Source organism: Loxodonta africana, chromosome 1 (assembly GCF_030014295.1).
Source record: "Loxodonta africana isolate mLoxAfr1 chromosome 1, mLoxAfr1.hap2, whole genome shotgun sequence".
Taxonomy (NCBI): Eukaryota; Metazoa; Chordata; class Mammalia; order Proboscidea; family Elephantidae; genus Loxodonta; species Loxodonta africana.
Window position 1 is genome coordinate 237,850,946 of NC_087342.1, and position 21,155 is coordinate 237,872,100.

Below are 21,155 nucleotides of genomic sequence, written 5' to 3' on the forward strand. Positions count from 1 at the left end.
CGTTAAAGCAGAAGGGATCCTAACTTGTTTTATTGTTATTATTGCTATCATTTTTTTGCCACGTGAGTACCGAGATTTTGGTTTTCATGATTTTGCTTGTTCGTTGTGGTGTGTGAATGAACGTACACTGGCATATAAACGTATACAGACACAGATACACATTTTAGCACAATTTTGTAGGACATTGTAACTATTACGGAATAGATTTCAAAAAGGAGAAGAAATGTTAAGTAATCTCTACTCACCAGAATTAAGTGATAAAATTCTAATATGAAGGAAAAACCTCAATTTTCCAGCTTTCTAAATTCTGGGCACGGACTCAAGTGTCTAACAGTTGTGAGGATGGTGCAGGACCAGGCAGTGTTTCGTTCGGTTGTAAACAGGGTCGCTGTGAGTCAGAACCGACTAGATGGCACCTAACAGCGACGGCAAATCCTGGGCGTATCAGGATCTGCTTTGCCCTGTTTGGTAGGACAGCAGAGGAGCAGGAGTGGCCTTTGGGTGGGGGGCGTCCCCCTAGAACCTCTGCTCCTCTGGTCCACACAGGGGGTCAGGGAGTGGTGAGTGGTGGGGGTGGTTCTTCTCAGAGACGCCCCGTCAGCACTGCTGACAGCCCCCTCCCTGCTGGAACAGCAACTTGGCCTCCTGGGTGTTGAGCCTTCTCACAGGGCTGTCACTGTAATGACAGCCATCTGCAGAGCTTATTCAACGGGTGCCTGTCCAACACCCAGAGCACATGGCTGAGCACCCTACACATCGTCCCCCAATGACCCTGCATCCTTGTCTCGTTCCGTTTTATCAGCAGAACATGGCAGAACTGGGAGAGATTTGGCGAGCAGGGCCTCTACAGCTGCCCTTAAGGAAATATGTATGACCCTGTCAGCTATCTCCAAGGCCATTTCATACCCTTTCATTGATTCCTTTCCATCAGCTGTAAGTCATGTAATTGCTGTGGCTGCTGGATGATAGATGCCAGTTGCCACTGAGCTGACTCTGACTGACGGTGACCCCATGTGTATCAGAGAAGAACTGTGTTCCATAGGGTTTCTAATGGTCGATTTTTCAGAAGTAGATCACCAGAGCTTTTTTTTTGAGGCACCTCTGGGTGGACTTGAACCTTTAACCTTTTGGTCAGCAGCTGAATGCATTAACCATTTGCAGCACCAGTGAATCAGTGGCATCAATCGCGCCCACCAAAGCCCAAGACCACCCATCTTCCCGAGTGCCCAGCTGGACCACACGCCCCGGCCTTCTCTGGGATAAATGTGGCTGTGTGGCTAGGCTGCCGCCACCATGCGTGAGTAGAGATGAAACGCACTGCTTCCAGCCGGGCTCAGAGCACTGTCTGGTGAGCGCTCTCCTTGCTCGTTCCAGGTGGCAGATGGAGATGCTTCAGCGTGGCAGTGGGTGGCAATTGTTGAAAACAGCAGAGCCTGCCTTGGCCTGAACCCCTGACCTGTCCACTCACCCAGTATTGTTCCATGAACACGAAATTAACTTCTATTAAGTTTGAGCCAACCTGCATTTCATTTTTCTTGCCGTCAATTAGCCCACCTGAGTGGGTCAGGCATTCTAAGCCTGGGTTCCTCCCTGTCCCCAGGGTCATCCAAGCACAGTGTCTGGTAGGATGGCCCTTCTACTCCCCATGGAGGCTCTTTCCTACCTTCCTTCCCTCACTCCCCAGATGTTTGCTTTCCTCCAATTCGTACCCCTCAGCTGACCGTGAATGACGCCATCAGACGGGAGTTCTGCCCTACTCTGTGACGATTCTACAACCCTCCCTGCCCTGGCCTCATCGTACCATTGTTCCTTCTTCTGACGGGAGAAGCATCCCTCCCCATCAAAAGCCAACTTCGCGCCCTCATTCTGGTCTTGTCTGTGGGAGGTTGGATCATAGTGGGAGTGTTGCACACCCACACAGCCTTGCTGTGGCCTCCTGATGGGTCAAATATACCTCTGACCCTTGACCTTGGAGTTTGCCACATGGTGGAGCAGATAAGGCGTCTAAGGCAGGCATTGAGCTCCATTTCTGTATTTGCAAATTAACTAGACAAATATTTATGGAGAGCATGACCATGGGTTAGGTAGGAACCATGCAGCAGTGAGAGATGTACTTCCTGGCCTGATGATGCTTCATCTCAAGGTGAGGACACATTATGAAAGTAAAATACATATAATGGGTGGATGGATGGATGGATGGATGGGTGGGTGGGTGGGTGGATGGATGGATGGGTGGATGGATGGATGGATGGATGGATGGATGGATGGATGGATGGATGGATGGATGGATGTGTGGATGGATAGATTTGTGGGTGAGTGGATGGATGGATGGGTAGGTGAGTGGATGGATGGATGGGTAGGTGAGTGGATGGATGGCTTGCAAATCTCCCAGTTGACAAGAAAAGCTGACAATCTAGATTTTTGAAAATGCAGAGCCTCTCTTTTCTAAACTAAATATAATAAAAAATTCTTAAAATGATTTATTTGTGTGCCAACCACATGTTAGAAGGCTGCCTTTCTTGCTTAGGCTGACTTTTTGCCTGGGTTGCACTTTATCAACAATCCGTTGTAGCAACTACAAGTGCATCACATCCTTTTTGTTTTCACTGTGACCCCTAACATGTGAGTTCTTTGGACTCAGGGACCATCTTTTCAACTCAATATGCCTAGTTCCCAGGATAGCAAAACTGGACCACAGGAGTTTCTCAGCCATATTCTCTTTTCCCGTTAAACATTTCAGTCCAACCTAAAAGCCAGCACCGCTGTTTGCAGGTCTTGGCAAGAAGGGTGTGGGTCCCAGGCACTGGTGAAAGGACCCAGAGAATTGCAGAGTAAAATGTGTGGTGATTTCATTTAAACCATGGTTAATATCATAAACTGGGTATTGAGGCAGGATAAATGGACGTATGCTCTTGCCTGCATTTATTCTGAATTCTGGGTTTCTCAGAGAAGCAAACTCAAAGCCTTTATGGTAGGAATGGTGTCACTCCATGTATATAAACCACAGGTTTGGACTCTTGAAACCTGCCTGGAGATTTTCATACCCTGCGAGCCCACCCTTGGGTGCTGAGGAATTTGTCAATATTTTGCAACTGAAGAAAAGCCTCTGGGCCAGCACTCGCTGGGCAACTTCTCTACTGAGGCATCTCCAAGCTGTTTACGGTTCCTATGGTTAAAGGCTTGAATTTTTTTTCAAGTTGCAATAGGATTCCATGGGGGAAAATATTAAATGACGCAGGGAGCATCAAAAGAAGATGGAAGGAATACACAGAGTCATTATACCAAAAAGAGTTAGTCGATGTTAAACCATTTCAAGGGGTGGCACATGATCAGGAACTGATGGTACTGAAGGAAGAAGTCCAAGCTGCTCTGAAGGCATTGGCGAAAAACAAGGCTCCAGGAATTGATGGAATATCAATTGAGATGTTTCAACAAACAGATGCAGCGCTGGAGGTGCTCACTTGTCTATGCCAAGAAATATGGAAGACAGCTTCCTGGCCAGCTGACTGGTAGAAATCCATATTTATACCTATTCCCAAGAAAGTTGTTCCAACCGAATGTGGAAATTATAGAACAATATCATTAATATTACAAGCAAGCAATATTCTGCTGAAAAAAAAATTTTTTTTTTAAGATCATTCAAAACAGCTACGGCAGCATACAGACAGGGACCTGCCAGAAATTCAGTCCAGTTTCAGAAGATGACGTGGAACCAGGGATATCATTGCTGATGTCGGATGGATCCTGGCTGAAAGCAGAGAATACCAGAAAGATGTTTACCTGTGTTTTATTGACTATGCAAAGGCATTCGACTGTGTGGATCATAACAAATTACGGATAACACTGCGAAGAATGGGAGTTCCAGAACACTTAATTGTGCTCATGAGGAACCTTCACATAGATCAAGGGGCAGTCGTTCGGACAGAACAAGGGGATACGGATTGGTTTAAAGTCAGGAAACGTGTGCGTCAGGGTTGTATCCTTTCACCATACCTATTTAATCTGTATGATGAACAAATAATCCGAGAAGCTGGACTATATGAAGAAGAATGGGGCATCAGGATTGGAGAAAGACTCATTAACAACCTGCATTATGCAGATGACACAACCTTGCTTGCTGAAAGTGAAGAGGACTTGAAGCACTTACTGATGAAGATCAAAGACCACAGCCTTCAGTATGGATTACACCTCAACGTACCGAAAACAAAAATCCTCACAACTGGACCAATGAGCAACATCATGATAAACGGAGAAAAGATTGAAGTTGTCAAAGATTTCATTTTACTTGGATCCACAATCATCAGCAGTCAAGAAATCAAAAGACACATTGCATTGGGCAAATCTGCTGCAAAGGACCTCTTCAAAGTGTTGAAGACCAAAGATGTAACCCTGAAGACAAAGGTGCACCTGACCCAAGCCATGGTATTTCCAATCGCATCATATGCATGTAAAAGCTGGACAATGAATAAGGAAGACCGAAGAAGAGTTGACGCCTTTGAATTGTGGTGTTGGCAAAGAATATTGAATATACCATGGACTGCCAAAAGAACGAACAAATCTGTCTTGGAAGAAGTGCGGCCAGAATGCTCCTTAGAGGCAAGGATGGCAAGACTGTGTCTTACATACTTTGGACATGTTGTCGGTAGGGATCAGTTCCTGGAGAAGGACATCATGCTTGGTAAAGTAGAGGGCCAGCGGAAAAGAGGAAGACCTTCAACGAGGTGGATTGACACAGTGGCTGCAACAATGAGCTCAAGCATAACAACGATTGTGAGGATGGTGCAGGACTGGGCAGTGTTTCGTTCTGTGGTGCCTAGGGTCGCTATGAGTCAGAACCGACTCGATGGCACCTAAGAACAATAACAACAACAACATGGTTAAATGCGGAAACCCTGGTTGCATAGCGGTTAAGTGCTATGGGTGCTAACCAAAAGGTCAGCAGTTCAAATCCACCAGATGCTGCTTGGAAACTCTGGGGCAGTTCTACTCTGCCCTATAGGGTCACTATGAGTTGGAATTGGCTTGACGGCAACAGGTTTGGTTTTGGTTTTTATGGTCAAATGAAGGGGCCCTGGTGGTGCAGTGGTTAAAGTACTCGGGTGCTAACCAAAAGGTCCTTGGTTCGAACCCAGAAAGAAAACCTTATTGGACTGTTCTACTCTGTTTCATAGGATCATTATGAGTTGGAATTGACTCAACGGCAATTGTTTGGATGGTTACAAGGGCAGAGCAATCAAGGCCAGAAGACCTCTGGAGGGGATCTTGATGAAGGTGGAGGGACCACAGGTGCTAAAGATGGGTCACCTGCCATCAGGGACACTGAAAGCTGTTCCCACCAGGAGATGCTCGAGGGGCATCTGGATGTGAGTGGTAAAGGGCTCCCCATTCTCTTCATCTACCCCAGTCCTCTCCCGCTCCACTAAGGACTTCGGGTTTCCTCGTGCACCCCTCTGTTAACAAACCTGCTCCTCTCTATCAGTCCGCCCAGCTCCCCACATACCCATGTAATGACAGGGTGGAAATCCAATTTTCAAGGCATTTGGTTTCTAAGTCACCATGGTTTCCAGCTAATTTTGCCTACGCCATTTTAGTTCTTTTTTTCTTTCCTCTGATTTGAACAGTTCTTACCATTTATTGGAAAGACGAATAACCAGTGCATTTTTCCAGGCAGCTAGCTCTTGGAATTGTATGACCCTGGTGTTTGAAATCAAAGAAACAAAATGTTTTAGAATAAAATAAAAGCTGTAATTGCTTTTCACGAGTAGTGGGTAAATTCCAGAACAAGGGGCTTGATGTTACATAGCTGGGTTGGCCACCATCGGCTTTTCTGGAGAAAAGACCTGGCGATCTGCTCCCATAAAGACTATAGCCTAGGAAACCCTATGGAGCTGTTCTACTCTGTGCAATAGTATCACCGTGAGTCAAAATCAACTCGATGCCAACTGGACTAACCTGGTAGATTTACAACTAACATAAAGATTGATTGTTTAGATCCAGCCACGGCTCCACAGGAGAAAAGACCAGGCAATCTGCTCCTGTAAAGAGTATATAAAAACAGCCTAGGAAACTCTGACGGGCAGTTCTACTCTGTCCTATAGGGTCGCCAAGCAATGGCCGATATAGACCATTTACACACAGTGAGCCGACTGGATATCTCCATAAGTCCTGCCAAGCCTGTAGGGTAGTGAAGTGGTTTGGGGTTGGGCCTTGGTCACAAAGAGGGAACGGCAGTGCTGGGCCTTCTCTTCCTGACATGCCCCCACCCCAACACACACACCATATTCTCCCTGCTCTGAATCTCTCCAATGGAGGGCTGCCCAGCACTTGGGAACTATGGGGAAAATCTCTTGGGAGCGATCTCAACAGCCTTCCATTACATGAGAAATTATTGCCGACGTAGAGTGAAAATGGCAGTAGAATAAAGACTCGATTTCCTCGTTGACTCAACATGATCCGTGAAGCAACCTGTCTCTCCTGAATGAACATCTGGGAGGAACTGGGATGGCCTTATCTACGTGCTAGATTGACAGATTTCTTCATGGTCCCAGCCACCACCACCTGGCGGCCAGCAACGAGATTCCAAGGGAGGAAGTGGACGTAAGCAGAGCTGGCGACGATGGCGGCCACGCCGCTCTTTGTCTGACTCTGCTTTTAGGCTCTTTTTGTACGACTTTTGGAGCCCCTAGGTGGTGCAAACAGTTCAGCGCTTGGCTGCTAACCAAAAGGTTGCAGGTTTGAGTACACCCAGAACAGCCTTGAAAGAAAGGCCTGGTGGACCATTTCTGAAAAATCAGCCATTGAAAACCCTACGAAGCGCAGTTCTACCGTGACACACACGGGGTGCCATCAGTCAGAACCAACTCGACGGCAACTGGTTTTTGTCTGGATTTATCCTTGACTCCCAGTGCCCAGAACCTTTTAAAAAAGTGTTCCATGTTGTTATATACTTCTTGAATAAAATATATAAAAGTAAAATCCTTTAGCATTTTTTGTTCATGTGTTTTGCATTTTATAAGTTTTCTTTTGGCTTAAAATATTCTCCAAAAATTGCCTTAATTCCCCTTATCTGTAGATGGGGTGTTGTTTCATTCATTGCTTACAAAGAAGCAGAGTGAAGCCCATCAGTTGAGGGTAGAGAATTCAGTGTTTATATAATCACGGAACTTTCTGTTAACTGCCGTCAAGTTGGCCCCCAACTCATGGTGACCCCCGTGCACAACAGAATAAAACTCTTCCTGGTCCTGCATCATCCCCATGATCAGTTGTGGATCGGACTGTTGTGATCCACACAGTTTTCAACGGCTGAGTTTTTGGAGGCAGGTTGCCAGGCCTTTCTTCCTAGTTGCCTCCACTGACAGATGGGCAGGGGCTGTGCATGAGGTGCACTGGCTGAGAATGGAACCCGGGTCTCCTGCATGGAAGGTGGGAATTCTACCATGGAACCCCCAACATCCCCGGATCATGAAACCTTTTAATGCAAAGCTTCTCAAAGGATGGCTGTGGCATAGAACACACTTTGGGGAAGCCTGCTTTATCCATTTAATCTTTATGAGAACCGTACTGGGTACATGCCCTGACCCTCGTTTAATAGGCACGGAAACGGGGAGGCTATGTTACCTGCTTCAGGTTGTACGTTCTGAGCCGTAAATGGAGGAGCTGGGATTTCAGCCTAAGAATGCCTGACTTCCTGCAGTGTCTGCCCCAGAGTGCTGCTCTTATTTTTAATCCTTGAGAAATTCAAGACCTTGACTTCAGTTGCTCTCTAGTTACTAAAAGTTCACACTTCAGAGCATCTTGCTGAGCTTCTTCTGGGTCACTGGACTTGGCTGGCCTTTCAGTGCCTATAAAGGACCTTACACTGGATGATGTTTCTAAAAGTTTCCACAAGGTGCACAGGATGCTTGGGGTGGGTGAGAGGCAGTGCTGGCAGGAAGTACCTGTTAGAACAGGCGCCTGGGCTCTTCCACTTCCCTGGGCTGAGCTTCTGAGGCTGTTCTCCTGCCAGCCCTTTTGTGGACGTTTTCCTGTCAGGGTCTGTAGTAAATTCGCATCTGCTTTCTTTAGTATATTTCAATTCTGTCCCAGTCTTCTTCTCTGTGTGGGTGACACTACGTGGAAGAGAAGACGACATGCAATTCCCAGGATGGATGGCCTGCACACACAGGGGAGGAGGTGGTGGCGTATAAGCCATGCGTGGTGGAGAAGCAACAGTGAAATGCCCAGGAATTGGGCCAGCCAGTTGTTTACCTGCTGGTATGTTAAAATCAGCCATCTGGGAGTATTTACACCACAGAAATTGGCAGATACTACAAATCAGAAGTGGTCAAGGATTTCATTTTACTTGGATCAACAATCAATGCCCATGGAAGCAGCAGTCAAGAAATCAGACGACGTATTGCATTGGGCAAATCTACTGCAAAAGGCCTTTTCAAAGTGTTGGTATTTTCAATTGCCTCTTAGGCGTGTGAAAGTTGGACAATGAATAAAGAAGACTGAAGGGGAATTGAGGAATTTGAACTGTGGTGTTGACCAAGAATATTGAATATACCGTGGACTGCCAACCAGCAACTAACCTGTTGCTGTTGAGTCGATTCTGACTCATAGCGACCCCTACGGGACTGAGTTGAACAGCCATATAAGGTTTCCAGGGAGTAGCTGGTGGATTGCAACTGCAGACCTTTTGGTTAGCAGCTGTCGGTCCTAACCACGGTGCCACCAGGGCTCCCTGGACTGCCAGAAAAACAAATAAATCAGCCTTGGAGGAAGTATAGCCAGGATGCTCCTTAAAAGCAAGGATGGCAAGGCTTTGTCTCACTTACTTTGGACATGTTTTCAGGAGGGACCAATCACTGGAGGAGGACATCGTAGTTGGTAAAGTAGAAGGTCAATGAAAAAGAGGAAAACCCCCATGAGATAGACTGACACAGTAGCTGCAACAACGGTCTTAAACACACTAACGGCTGTGGAGATGGCACGGGATGGGGCAAACTTTATTCTGTTGTATACGGGGTGGCCCTGAGTGGTAGGGGATTCGACAGCAATTAACAACAAATCAGAGCTGCTTCTGCTGCCGCTCTTTCTCCTTCTTCTCCTTCACCTCCTTCTCCTCCTCCTCTTCCCCTTCCACCTTCTCCCCTCTCCCTTCCTCCTCCTCCTTCTTCTTTCTTTCCAGAGAACTGGTTTACCAGCTTACCAGTGTACCACCACTGGATATAAGGAAAATCAATATGTAAGTAAGCAAATACAGACCCAAAGAGAATGGTAACAGGAGTAGAAAGCTGGGAGATGAGAGCTTAGTGAAGGGCACTGGACCAAGCCAGGCAGCCTCAGCTCACGTCTCAGTCTTGTTGTTTAGAAACTGTGTGGTCAGGCCAAACCGCTGAGCCTCTCAGAGCATCAGTTTGCTCAGCTGTAAACGGGCTTGTAATACCTTCCCTGCTTACCTCACAGGTTTTGTAAACAATAACTTATTATTATCACCTCTACATTATCGTTGTTGTTATTGTTAGGTGCTGTGGAGTCAGTTCTGACTCACAGCGATCCTGTGTACAACAGAACAAAACACTGCCCCGTCCTGCACCATCCTCACAGTCATTGTTATGCTTGAGCCCATTGCTGCAGCCACTGTGTCAGTCCATCTCTTTGAGAGTACCACGACGTTGGTGCATTTAATATTTTGGAGGGTGGTGGCTTATGGAAGCACAACGCGTGTGTGCTGTGTAAGTGTTGACTGTCTACACCCTAGTCAACTGGCCCGATATAGGGGAGGTTTGTCAGGTCACCATGGAGGAGGGCTGCTCAAGAAAGGACTCCTGCTCATGATTTTGGCCTTGAAGCGTCCAAGAGGGCAGGGTTAGTAAGCCTTGGACAGACGTGAAGGACGAGAACGGGTAGGCAGCAGTTCCTGTGTAAAGGCAGCTTTAGAAGATGCTTGGAGGAGGGAGGAGAGATGCCCCCACCCACGGGGTATGAGGAGAGATGAAGTAGTATTTCACCCTTCCTTGCTCCTCTGTTTTATGATCACAGCCCACGCACTATCATCCATAAGGGTCCCCTTTTCATTGAGAGGTATTGGTGGGGGGGGTACCTGTGGAGAGATGTTATCACCTCCTGGGGGTATAGGAGGGAAACATGGGCACCACCCTGCCTGGGGGATGGTATGTTACCACAGTGCTGAGGGGTCCCCCCACTTTCCCAGGGAGCTTTCCTTTTGCAAAGTCCTTTCCTGTGTAGTTCAGTCATCTTGACTTTGCCCTGCAGAAGGTGCCATTCTTTTGGCTTTTTGGATGAAAAAAATCAACTCCGTGTGGTACTGTGCCACGTCCCACTGCTAAAGAGCAGAGCTGAAGGAAACTCAGGCCAAGGCCTGAAGCCACCATGTCTGTCACATGTCAAACTGTGGTGGCTTCTGTGTTGTGATGCTGGAAGCTAGGCCACCAGTATTTCAAATACCAGCAGGGTCACCCATGGTGGACAGGCTTCAGTGGAGCTTCCAGGCTAAGACAGGCCAGGAAGAAAGGCCTGGCAATCTACTTCAGAAAGTCAAGCATAGAAAACCCTATGGATCCCAAGAAAATACTGTCCGATACAGTGCTGGGAGATGAGCCCCCTAGGCTGGAAGGCACTCAAAATATATAACGGCAACCACAGGGGACTGGATCATATCCATGATCGCGAAGACGGCACGAGACTGGGAAATGTTTCACTCTGTGCTCCAAAGGGTTTTCAATGGCTGGTTTTTCAGAAGCAGTCAGCGGACCTTTCTTCCGAGGCACCCCTGGATGGACTCGAACCTCAAACCCAGTTAGCAACTGACTGCGTTAACCATTTGCATCACCCAGGGACTCCCGGTAACAGTTATTCGGCAGAATCCACTTATCCCATGGCCTCTGGTCTCAATAAGAACCAGGGTGTAAAAATTAAAATTGTGTGACATCTCCAGGCATTAGAGTGTGGTGTGGTGATGCCATGAATGAGTCATTGGCTCAGTCATGCCTTCCCAGGCCTCAGATACAGAGATTTCTTATTCCCAATCTCAGATACAGGGGTCTCCTCTTCCCAGTACTACTCTGTCACATCGGGACTGTCATATGGGGTTGCCACGAGTCGGGGGTCAACTCGATGGCAATGGATTTGGTTAGATTGGTTGGGATGCACTCTGCTCCTGGTGCTGCTTTCGTGGTGGTATGAGGTCCCCAAGTCTCTCTTCTCTCTTCTCTCTTTTATATCTCAAGAGAGACTGACTTAAGACAAAATCGAATCTGGTAGACCTCGTCAGTGTAACTGCCACTAATCTATCTCATTATCGTGATGGCAGGATTCGCCACACCTGGGAAAATCTCATCAGATAGGAAAAAGGTGGAAATCACACAATACTGGGACTCGCGGCATAGGCAAATTGATACACATATTTTCGGGGGACACAGTTCAGTCCATGATTTTTGATGGAGAAATGACGAGATGAACAGTCAGAATTCAAAAACAGCTGTAGCACGAGTGGAAGAAGGGAGAGAACTGTACCCCTCAAGTTAAAATTTGGGCTTCTCCTTAGTAGGTATGCTGAAATTCAGAGAGGGCTTGAATCTGCCAGGCTCACAGGTAACGTCGAGTCCCTGCTGTCTTACAAGAAATGAGTCATGGGAGAAAAGAAACTGAAGATTGATACACACAGCAAAATGGTTGTGGTTCCTGAGACCCAGCGTCTGCACACACTTTCCTTCTGAGTCATTTCCCTGTTCGGAGAAAATCATTTGGGGAAGAAGAACCTATTCGTTCCACGCTCTCCCAAGAAGAAAACCACTCGACTGCAGTATGGCAGGTGTTTCTTTAGTCGGAGCAAATGTGAAAGAAATGTTTAGGATAACGAACGGGCTGTTATCATGATCCTACCCGCGAACATGCAAACATATTCCCCCCTTTCCCGGGTGTGTGGAGTGAAAGTTGAGTCAGATAAAATCTTTACAAAAGGTCCAAGAAGAATTTACTAGAAAGAGGTAGTGATAACCAACCTTCAACTCAACAGAATCTTTTCAGGGTCCAGTTCGTGGAGGCCCTGCTGTGTGCTCTGTTCTGAGCTGAGGGTGTGCAGGTGGAAACTGTCCCCAAAGCCTGGCTGGGGGTAAATGAAGACAAGGGAACAAAAGCAACGATTTAACAATAAACCAGTTGTCGTCACATCGACTAGACTCCTGGCATCCCCACGTGTCAGAGTAGAGCTGTGCTCTAGAGGGTTTTCAAGGACTGATTTGTTGGACTTTGACGGCCAGACCTTTGATCTGAGGTGCTTCTGGGCAGACCTGAAGCTTCAGGCTTTTGGCTGCGCGTTAACTGTTAACTGCACCACCCAGGGACTCCAATTTAACACCAGCAAACTCTTAACCAACCCTGTTACTGTTGAACTGGGCTGTTGTACGCAGGGTCACTATGAGTTAGAGCCGACTTGGCGGTACCTAATGACAACGACCAAGTCTTGTTTACTGAATGTCTATCACGTGCCAGACTCTGTGCTAATCATCTTTGTCTTGTTTTAATTGGTCCCCACAATAATCCCACGAGAAAGGCTTTCATTATTCTCATTTTACAGGTGAGGGAAACTCAGAGCAGACAGGTGACTCATCCAAGGTCACAAAGCTGGGAAGTGATGGGGCGGCATCTCGTCTCCGAAGACTGTGCTCTTGGTGGCCAGCCCGGTGACTTGGCCCTAGCTGCACACTGGAGTTAACGAGGGGGCTTCAGAGAATGCCGGTGCCCACGCCCTTCGCAGATTCGGGGTTGGGCCCAGGTATCTGTGCTTTTTACAAGTTCTGGGATGTCCTAACCAAGCCAGTTGTTGTTGAGCCGATTCTGACCCATGGCAACTCTGAAGTGTGCATAGTAGAACTGCTCCACAGGGTGTTTGTGACCGTGACCTTTCAGAATCAGATCACCAGGCCTTTCTTCCGAGGTGCCCCTGGGTGGGTTTGAACAGCCAGCCTTTTGGTTAGCAGTCGAGTGCTCAATCATTTGCCCCACCCTGATGCCCTAGGCCTGCAGTGCTGTGTTAGGCACCCTGGGGAGCGGAGGAGGGCCAGCCACTCCCCAGGAGACTCGGCATCTCCGCCGAGAGTCTCAGAGTGGCTGCGATACTGTGTGGAGACTTTCCCTAAAGATTAGCAGGATTTGCTAGGCTAAAAATTTGAGCCGGGCAGAGGTGGAGAGTACCTAGCTGAGCCTTCCTGGGGAAAGAGCAAGCTCAATGCAAACAGCCACAAGGGGGCGCACACGCTCCAGAGGGCCTGAGGCCCCCATAACCCCCGCTAGGGCAGCACTGGGCTGGGTTTTTCCCCACCGAGGGCTGCCCTGCTCAGTGATGACTGTCAGATCACTGGTGATTTCACATCCCACGGGGGTTACGGGTCTACACGTCCAAGATCAGCAAACTCGTTAAGAAACACCTTGTGGATACGTCATATGTGGTCAAGTCAGGAATGCTCATAAGACATTAGGCTGAGTGAGATAAGCCGGACACAAAGGGACACACGTGTTACCCCACGTGTATAAGACAGCTACAACAAGCAAATCCCTAGAACCAGAGGGTAGGGTGGGGTGCCCAGGGGCTGGGGGAGGGGGGTTGTTGTTCGGGGCACAGTCTCTGTGTGGGTGATAAAAAAAGGCCTGAAAGTAGTAGTTATGGCCACAGAGCACCGTGAATGCAATGAACACCACCAAATGGTGCGCTCAGAAGTGGCACCATGGGATGTATATTTTCCCACAATTACAGAAAACAGCCAAAAATGCTCACGCAGAGCTTGTCATCATATGGAAAATGATCCCGTTAAAACGTTAGATTAGAAAGAGCTGCCCTCAAAACTGCCTGTGCCATGAGATGAGAGGTGAAAGCAGGGACGTTTCTTTTCAGTTGAGAGAGAAGGACGCAGGCCCCGCAGAGAATGTGTTCAGGCAGACAGTCTTACTCAGGCTTTGCACACCTCCAGCTGGTCACATTGTGCTCCCAGGCCCCTAGAAACTAGATTCACTAGGAGGAAACAGAAGCCGAGAAGAGAGCCGTGTATCGAGAATGGAATTCACTTTCCCCTGGAAACTGCCAAACAAGTCCTGCTGTCTTTGTCCAGCAGATTTCACACACACACACACGCACACACGCACACAAGCACACAAGCACGCACACAGACTCAGGGGTGGATTATCCAAGAGGCAAGGTAAGCACAGTGCTTACCAGATCATCCAAAAATAGAACAAAAAAACCCTTGTGGTAGAGTTGGTTCCGACTCATAGTGACCTTACATGACAGAATTGCCTCATAGGGTTTCCACAGAACGGCTGGGGGATTCGAACTGCCAACCTTTTGGTTAGCAGCCTCAGCTTTTAACCACTGAGCCACCTGGGACCCAGATCAGCTGTGGTGAACAGTTTTACATTTTTCACCACAAGAAAGGTATGGCTGGCATCTGTCTCCCTCCCAACCCAACAGCACCTTCCTACAGAATCAAAGCCTCTTTTCAAATTTATAGTCCCTGACAGGGACATATGACACAGTCAGCAAGGTAAGCACAGGCTTAGTTGTGCTTACTAATCTGTAATGAACAATTTCACGTGGGCTTCCATGTGAAATTGTTCACTACAGATTAGTAACTACGTACAAGTAAGCCTGTGCTTACCTTACTTACTGGGCCATCCGCCCCTCCCCAGATGTCACCTTTGGTTCTGAAAAGGAATCAACCTGGTGGGTAAGCAGCTTCAAGGTGGGAAATTGTCCTGCCGTTTTATGTTGCCCAATGCCACTGGTTTTTAACCCAAAATCAAACCCAGAGATAGTACTACACTCCACCAACAGCCCCAGCTGCTCCGTGTGGACCACGCAGGCAAGCACTCAGGGAGGGTGAACGCTGAGACCAGAGACGTTGCAAATTAGGTCCTTCCTTCTTGGGACACTTTGCTGAACGCCTGCTGGCCCTAACCATCTGTCATGGATTGAATCGTGTCCCCCAAAATGTGTGTCAACTTGGCTGGGCCAAGATTCCCAGTACTGTGTGATTGTCCACCATTTTGTCATCTGCTGTGATTTGCCTACGTGTTGTAAATTCTACCTCTATGATGTTAACGAGGCAGGATTAGAAGCCGCTATGTTAAAGAGGCAGGCTGAAATGTACAGGATTAAGCTGTATTTTGAGCCAATCTCTTTTGAGATATAAAACAGAGAAGCAAGCAGAGAGACAGAGGGACCTCCTATCACCAAGAAAGCAGAGCAGGGAGCAGAGCATGTCCGTTAGATCTGGGGTCCCTGCGCTGAGAGGCTTCTAGACCAGGGGAAGATTGATGGCCAAGGCCTTCCCCCAGAAACAATAGAAAGAGAAAGCCTTCCCCTGGAACTGGCTCCCTGAATTTAGACTCCTAGCCTATTAGACTGTGAGAGAATAGACTTCTCTTTGTTAAAGCCATCCACTTGTGGTATTTCTGTTACAGCAGCACTAGATGGCTAAGGCACCATCCTTCCAGGTTTGAAAGAAAATGAGCGATAAGGCAGTTAGGAAAGTGACTTAGAAACCCTTGTTACCTCATGAGCTACCAGTTTGGGGCATGATTTAAGGGGAATAAATGAAAAGACACAGGAGGGCCTGGGATCACGGGTTGGAGGCCACACTCCGCTCCTCTGCGGTGAGGGTCCCAATATTCCCGAGAGCCCCTCTCTGTGAGTCCCCACGCCACCAGCGGCACAGGGTCGGAAAGTCTCGTTTGACGTGAATTTGGTGTATCGTGCTGCGCTTGTCTCCCAGGGGACAAGAAGTGCTGTGACTTCTATTTTAGGGCAGGGGAAGGTAGGTAAGCTCCAAGGGCTTCTGGACATTCAAACTTAAACAAAAGAATTCTAGAGGCATTTTTGGGGAATTACTTTTAATAAAGTAGGGAGCTAACTGAGCTATCTTTGACATAACACGATCTATAAAAATAAAGCAACATTTTATGTAATTAAAGCAGTTATGTGCTAAGTCAGGCTGAGCAGGGAATACAATAACTTACATAACTGGAACTTCTTTTCAGAGTCCCCACTTCCCATGCTAATGATCACAGTCTGTACAGAGCTGGGAAGAATGCGTAGACTTTTTTGCTCCTGTAAACTGAAGCATACAAAATGAAAATGACTTGCCAAGGACAGACCGAGAGGGATACACCAGCTCTCCAGCCTTCTCATCCGGGACTGACCCATCAAGTTATATTTCCTTAAATATGGATATGTACTAACCACCGGGTTTTCAATGTAGCCATTTAAGCTGTGTCATAGCTTGGTATGAAGGTGGCTCTGGCTTTGAATTTGCTTTGCTGCTTTGTAACGTGAAATAACAGAAGGCAATCCTGGTAAACACAGTCTACCGTAAAACCTGCAGCAGTCCTGCCAGTGGCTTTGTCCTGGTCCGGGGCCCCTCTTCCTCCAGAGCCCCAGGATAGTAATTACTGCCATCTAAAGCCCGAGTAGGTCTCACAGGAAAGGGCATTGAGAAAGGGCTCCATCCTCAGGAGTACGAGTCTTTGAGGTCAGCAACCCGAGGCTCTGCTTCTTGCCCTCTGCCCCGGAGAGTGTTGAAGACTTTTCTGTAGGAGTAACGGAAAGTTGGGTTGGAGAAGCAGTAGACCATGGGGTTGAGGACGCTGTTGAGGTAGGTGAGGCTGCTGGCCACGTCTGAGGTGTGCTCCACCACCCTCCGCATCCTGCAGCTGTCTGACCTCCGGAAGACGTCCATCAAGATCCTAGCCAGGAAGCTGGGCAAAAAGCAGAGCCCGAACAGCACCACCACCACGGTGACCAAGGCCTTGGCTCTCTGCAGCTTTGGCTGCTTCTCTGGGTCTCGGATCCTCTTCCGGAGCGTCCTGATGATGGCAGCATTGCAGAACAAGATGAGGCCGAAGGGCAGGACAAACTGGAGGAGGAAGAGAGACTCCTTCCAGATGACACCAAAGGAGAAGTCCTCCCTGGGGTAGAAGCTGCGGCATTCTGTCGTGTTCCTTGCAGCCTTGGGGACAAATAGGCTTTGGTGGGTGAGGGCCATCATGAGAAGCCAGACACAGCCTGAAATGGCCCGGGCCCACCGAGGTGAGAGGAGGTTGACCTTAAGCCGAGGGTGGACCACTCGGAAGTAGCGATCCAAGGCCACAGCGGTCAGGAAGGCGACTCCTACCCCACGGCTGAGGGACAGCAGGAAGAGCAGGGCTTGGCAGGACGTGCGTCCAGAGCTCCACTTCTTGTGTCTCAGGTAGAAGGTGATGTGGAAGGGCAGGCAGATGGTCAGCAGGAGGTCGGCCATGACCAGGTTGAATAGGTAGACTACATAAGGCTTCCACACCTTGAGGCGGAAGAAGAAGGTCCATAGGGCAATGGCGTTGGCCAGCAGACCCAGCCCGAACTCCAGCATCAGCAGGGTGGTCACCAATATTTCCATCACGTCGCTGTGGACGGAGCAGTTTGAGGGAGTCATTTCTCAAGTAGTCTGCCACTGGACACGGCTCCAAAGTAGCAACGCTCAGAGAAATAGACCTTTTAGCTCTGCTTTGTCCCACAGAAGGAAAGAAAAAGTCTTCTCCCAGCCACAGGCAGACCAGTTCTGCATTTCCCCCCAAAGAGAAAGTATGGAACCAGCATCAGAATAAATTCAGAAGCAAACAAAAATTTGTTTGGGAAAGGGGGGAGAAAAAACCCCTTGCAGTTTTATTTTCTTTTGGTTTGCCCTAAAAAAAGGGGAAACTGTGTTTCATTTCCCAACTTCTGGGTTAAAGTTCAAGACATGATATCATGAGAACGTCTTGGAGAACAAGGCTATATGTCTGCAGCTCTTGAAAAAGGAAAGCAAAAATCTTAATTACACAAAAGCTTCCCACGCCTTTGTAAAATTAACTATTGAAACTAAGAGACTGTCCTCTAGCTTGAGTGCGTTCTGTGGGGAAGCTTTCTTTGTCCTTTGATTACATGAAGGACATCTATTGAGACCCTTCGGCACATGGCTCGATTGTACATTTGGTAGTAAGTAGTTCCTATATTTGTGGAAAGAGAATTTTTTAGCTGGCCTTTTGCCCTCACCTAGTCTTCTCTTATCCCCCGTACTACCTGGGTTTGGCTCTCTGCCCTTGGGAACTGGGCTGGACCCTGGAGGCATTAACAAAATCAATGGGAAGTCCAGACACATAGGATCTTCTAGAATGTGAGATCCAAGATGCCAGGGACATGTTCTCTGGTGTCAGTGTTGAGCCCCCAGTGCCAGCAATGACGCCTGGCCCAGAATGGGCGCTCGAGGGCCGAGGTAGCCCCCTTCTCCCCTGAGAGCCCTGCTCATCTTGGTTCTGTCCAGCATGGCCTGGGCTCTGGAGCCCAGTGTACTTCAGTTCTCTTTCAAGTTTCTCCACAGGGCAGCAGAATGGGTTTGGGAAAGAAACTTAACTTTGTCGAACCCCAGCTTCCTCGCCTCTGAAGTGGGGGTGATAAAACCCACTCCAGGGGGGCTGTGGGCATCTGAGACACCAGCAGGGGACACTGAGGAGCTTAATGCATCTAGTAGTGTAGCGGTGACCTCGACACAACTCTAGGACTTCTGGAAACCCTCTCCTGTCTCTCCTGACACGGCCTTGAGCTTTCCGTGGGGTTTTGAGGCTCTCCTTTCTGAGATCTAATGTTAAGGGTCTCAGTAATCACCATTACTAAAATTGATGCCTGTTTACTAGCTGTCAACCACTGTCGTGTGTTATCAACGAGCCTCTCAACAGTGAGGTGAAGTAGGCACGGTTATCATCTCTACTCTGTGAATGAAGAAATGGAGACCAGGCAATTTGCTGAAGGTCCTGAGGCTACTAAGTGGTGGGACCAGGATCCTCAAGCCCTGATTTGGACCAGGCTCCTCCTGGCCACGCTGCTCACTGCAGATCCGCAGATAACACTGCTGAGGAGACCAGGTTCCGCTTCCTTGTTAAGAAAGCCCACCTCTTTAGAAGCCCACCAAGACTGCTAACTTGTGTGTTAGCATCCTGCGGCCACCATAACAAAATGCTGCCAGACGGGCGGCTTTAGGGAGCAGAGATTTCTCCCTCCTAGTTTTGGGGGCCACAAGTCTGAGTTCAGTTGCCACAGAGTTGACTCTGACTCCTGGCTCCCCCACGTGTGTCAGAGTAGAACTGTCCTCCACAGGGTTTTCATGGCTGATTTTTTGAAGTAGCTTTCCAGGCCTTCCTTCCAAGTCACCTCCAGGGACTCCCATGTTGGCCCTATTTCCCAACCTATGTCCTGTAAGCCCTCATTCCTGTTGTCTATTTTCACCTCTGGCCCTGGGGAGGTTGAGCCCCAGGAACAGGGAGGTCTGGTCATTTCCAAGGAAAATGAAATCATTTTAGACAAAAGATGGCTGTAGACAGAGCTGCTGCACCATCTCAGGGGTTAGAGTTCACTAACGCGCCGCATCCCAGTGTGGTCCCGAGGGCTTGAATTACAGTCAGGTGAAAAAGACATCAGCAACCTTGGAACATGCCTACCGTGTGAATACAGTCCCAGGGCAGACTTACTGACGCGTCTGCAATTGCATATCTAAGGAGTAATTTGAACATAATAAATCCTAAAAAATAAACCTTAAGTTGAATAGTTCTACTGGGGTTCCAATACTGTGTCAAAACAAAATGGGCAAAAGTGTTTCCTTTGGAAAAAAAGAAAAAACAAAAACTTGTTTTTTTCCCATTTTTTTCAATACGGGGTTAAAATTAAACACAGAGTTTCAAACTCAAAAGGATGGAAAACCCCTAAATGTATTTTCCAAAGTGGACACTCAAGAGGAAGAGGGAGACGGAAGTAAAAGTGAGGCCCAAGTTGTCAGTAAGACTAGGCTTTAAAATGCCTTCTTCTGAAGGTTAATTGCTTCTTGAGAAATTGAATTCATGTAAAAAAAAAAAAATTGCATTCCTTATATATTTTTGTGTGTGAAACTGATAATTGTAAGTTGTATTTTATTCATTTGTTGGCTCATTCAGCTAAGTTTATTGAGTACCTACCATGTGTCAAGTGCAGCTATACCTGAGGCTCACGGGGCTCTGTTCCAGCGGGGTCCATGGACAATAGAGAGCCCCCAGATAGTCAGGTGGGAAGGACTAGAGACTGGTAGGGCAGGAGGGTGGAGAGTGATGACAAAGGGCTGTGTTAAGAGGATGGCTCATGAGAGCTGGCTTAGTCTCCTGGTGCTGCCATAACACAAATACAGGTCTGTGGCTTTAAAGAACAGAAATTTATTTTCTCACAGCTCTGGAGATGAAAATTCCAAAATCTGGGCCTTCTCTGTCAATTTCTTATGTGAGTTTCTCTCTTAGACTCAGGCATTTCTCAGTGATCCTTGGCTGTCCCTTGGAGTTCCTCGATATTTTTATAACTCAGAAAGGACTAGGTTTAGGACCTACCCTTCTTGAATGAAGGAGAACTGGTGGCACAACGGTTAAGCACTTGGCTGCTTACTGAAAGACTGGCAGTTCGAACTCACCTCAGCAGCTCTGTGGGAGAAAGACCCGGTGATCTGCTCCCGTAAAGATCACAGCCTGGGAAACCCTATGGGGCACTTCTACTTTGTCACGTGGGGTGGCTGTGAGTTGGAACCGTCTCAATGGCACCTAACAACAACAATATGCATGACAAATTTGCCTCTATGTTCTTTGTACTTTTGTTTTTAAAAAATTATTTTTGTACATTTTTTTCTGTCCCACAATATGCAATTACCAGGGCTCTGAGCTGGTTTGTTCTGGTTTGAACCCCTGCCTGAGAACTTGCATTTCTGACAAGCTCCAAGTTCCCCGCCCCCCCTTGCTCCCATGCATCTGTCAGTTTGTTGTACTCTGGGGGCTTGCCTGTTACTGTGATCCTGGAAGCTATGCCACAGGTATTCAAATCCAGCAGGGTCACCCGTGTTGGACAGGTTTCAGCTGAGCTCCATATTTTATGCCCATTCCAAAGAAAGGTGATCCAACAGAATGCAGAAATTATCAAACAATATTAATATCACATGTGAGTAAAATTTTGCTTAAGATCCTTCAAAACAGCTGCAGCAGTACATCAATAGGGAACTGCCAGAAACTGAAGCTGGATTCAGAAGAGGATGTGGAACCAGGGATATCATTGCTGATGTCAGATGGATCCTGGCTAAAAG

At 47.8% G+C, this 21,155-nt stretch overlaps 2 protein-coding genes across 2 annotated transcripts in view; one reads left to right on the top strand and one right to left on the bottom strand.

Annotated features, from left to right (window-relative positions):
• Positions 1-13,559, top strand: part of CCR6 (C-C motif chemokine receptor 6) — a 60,946-nt gene extending 47,387 nt beyond the window's left edge. Inside the window, exon 5 of the transcript XR_002787985.2 lies at positions 5,172-13,559. The gene's annotated coding sequence lies outside the window, so the exon portion shown is untranslated. The remainder of the gene's footprint in view (positions 1-5,171) is intronic.
• A 1,057-nt stretch (positions 13,560-14,616) lies between these two features.
• On the bottom strand, positions 14,617-17,900 carry GPR31 (G protein-coupled receptor 31). The gene has a single exon (XM_023559366.2). The coding sequence runs from the start codon at positions 17,466-17,468 to the stop codon at positions 16,509-16,511; it is 960 nt and encodes a 319-aa protein (XP_023415134.1). The 5' UTR covers positions 17,469-17,900; the 3' UTR covers positions 14,617-16,508.
• Between the last annotated feature and the right edge of the window lie 3,255 nt (positions 17,901-21,155).

Coding starts and splice junctions, on each gene's coding strand:
- GPR31 (XM_023559366.2), bottom strand. CDS start 17,468: ATGACTCCCTCAAACTGCTCCGTCCACAGCGACGTGATGGAAATATTG.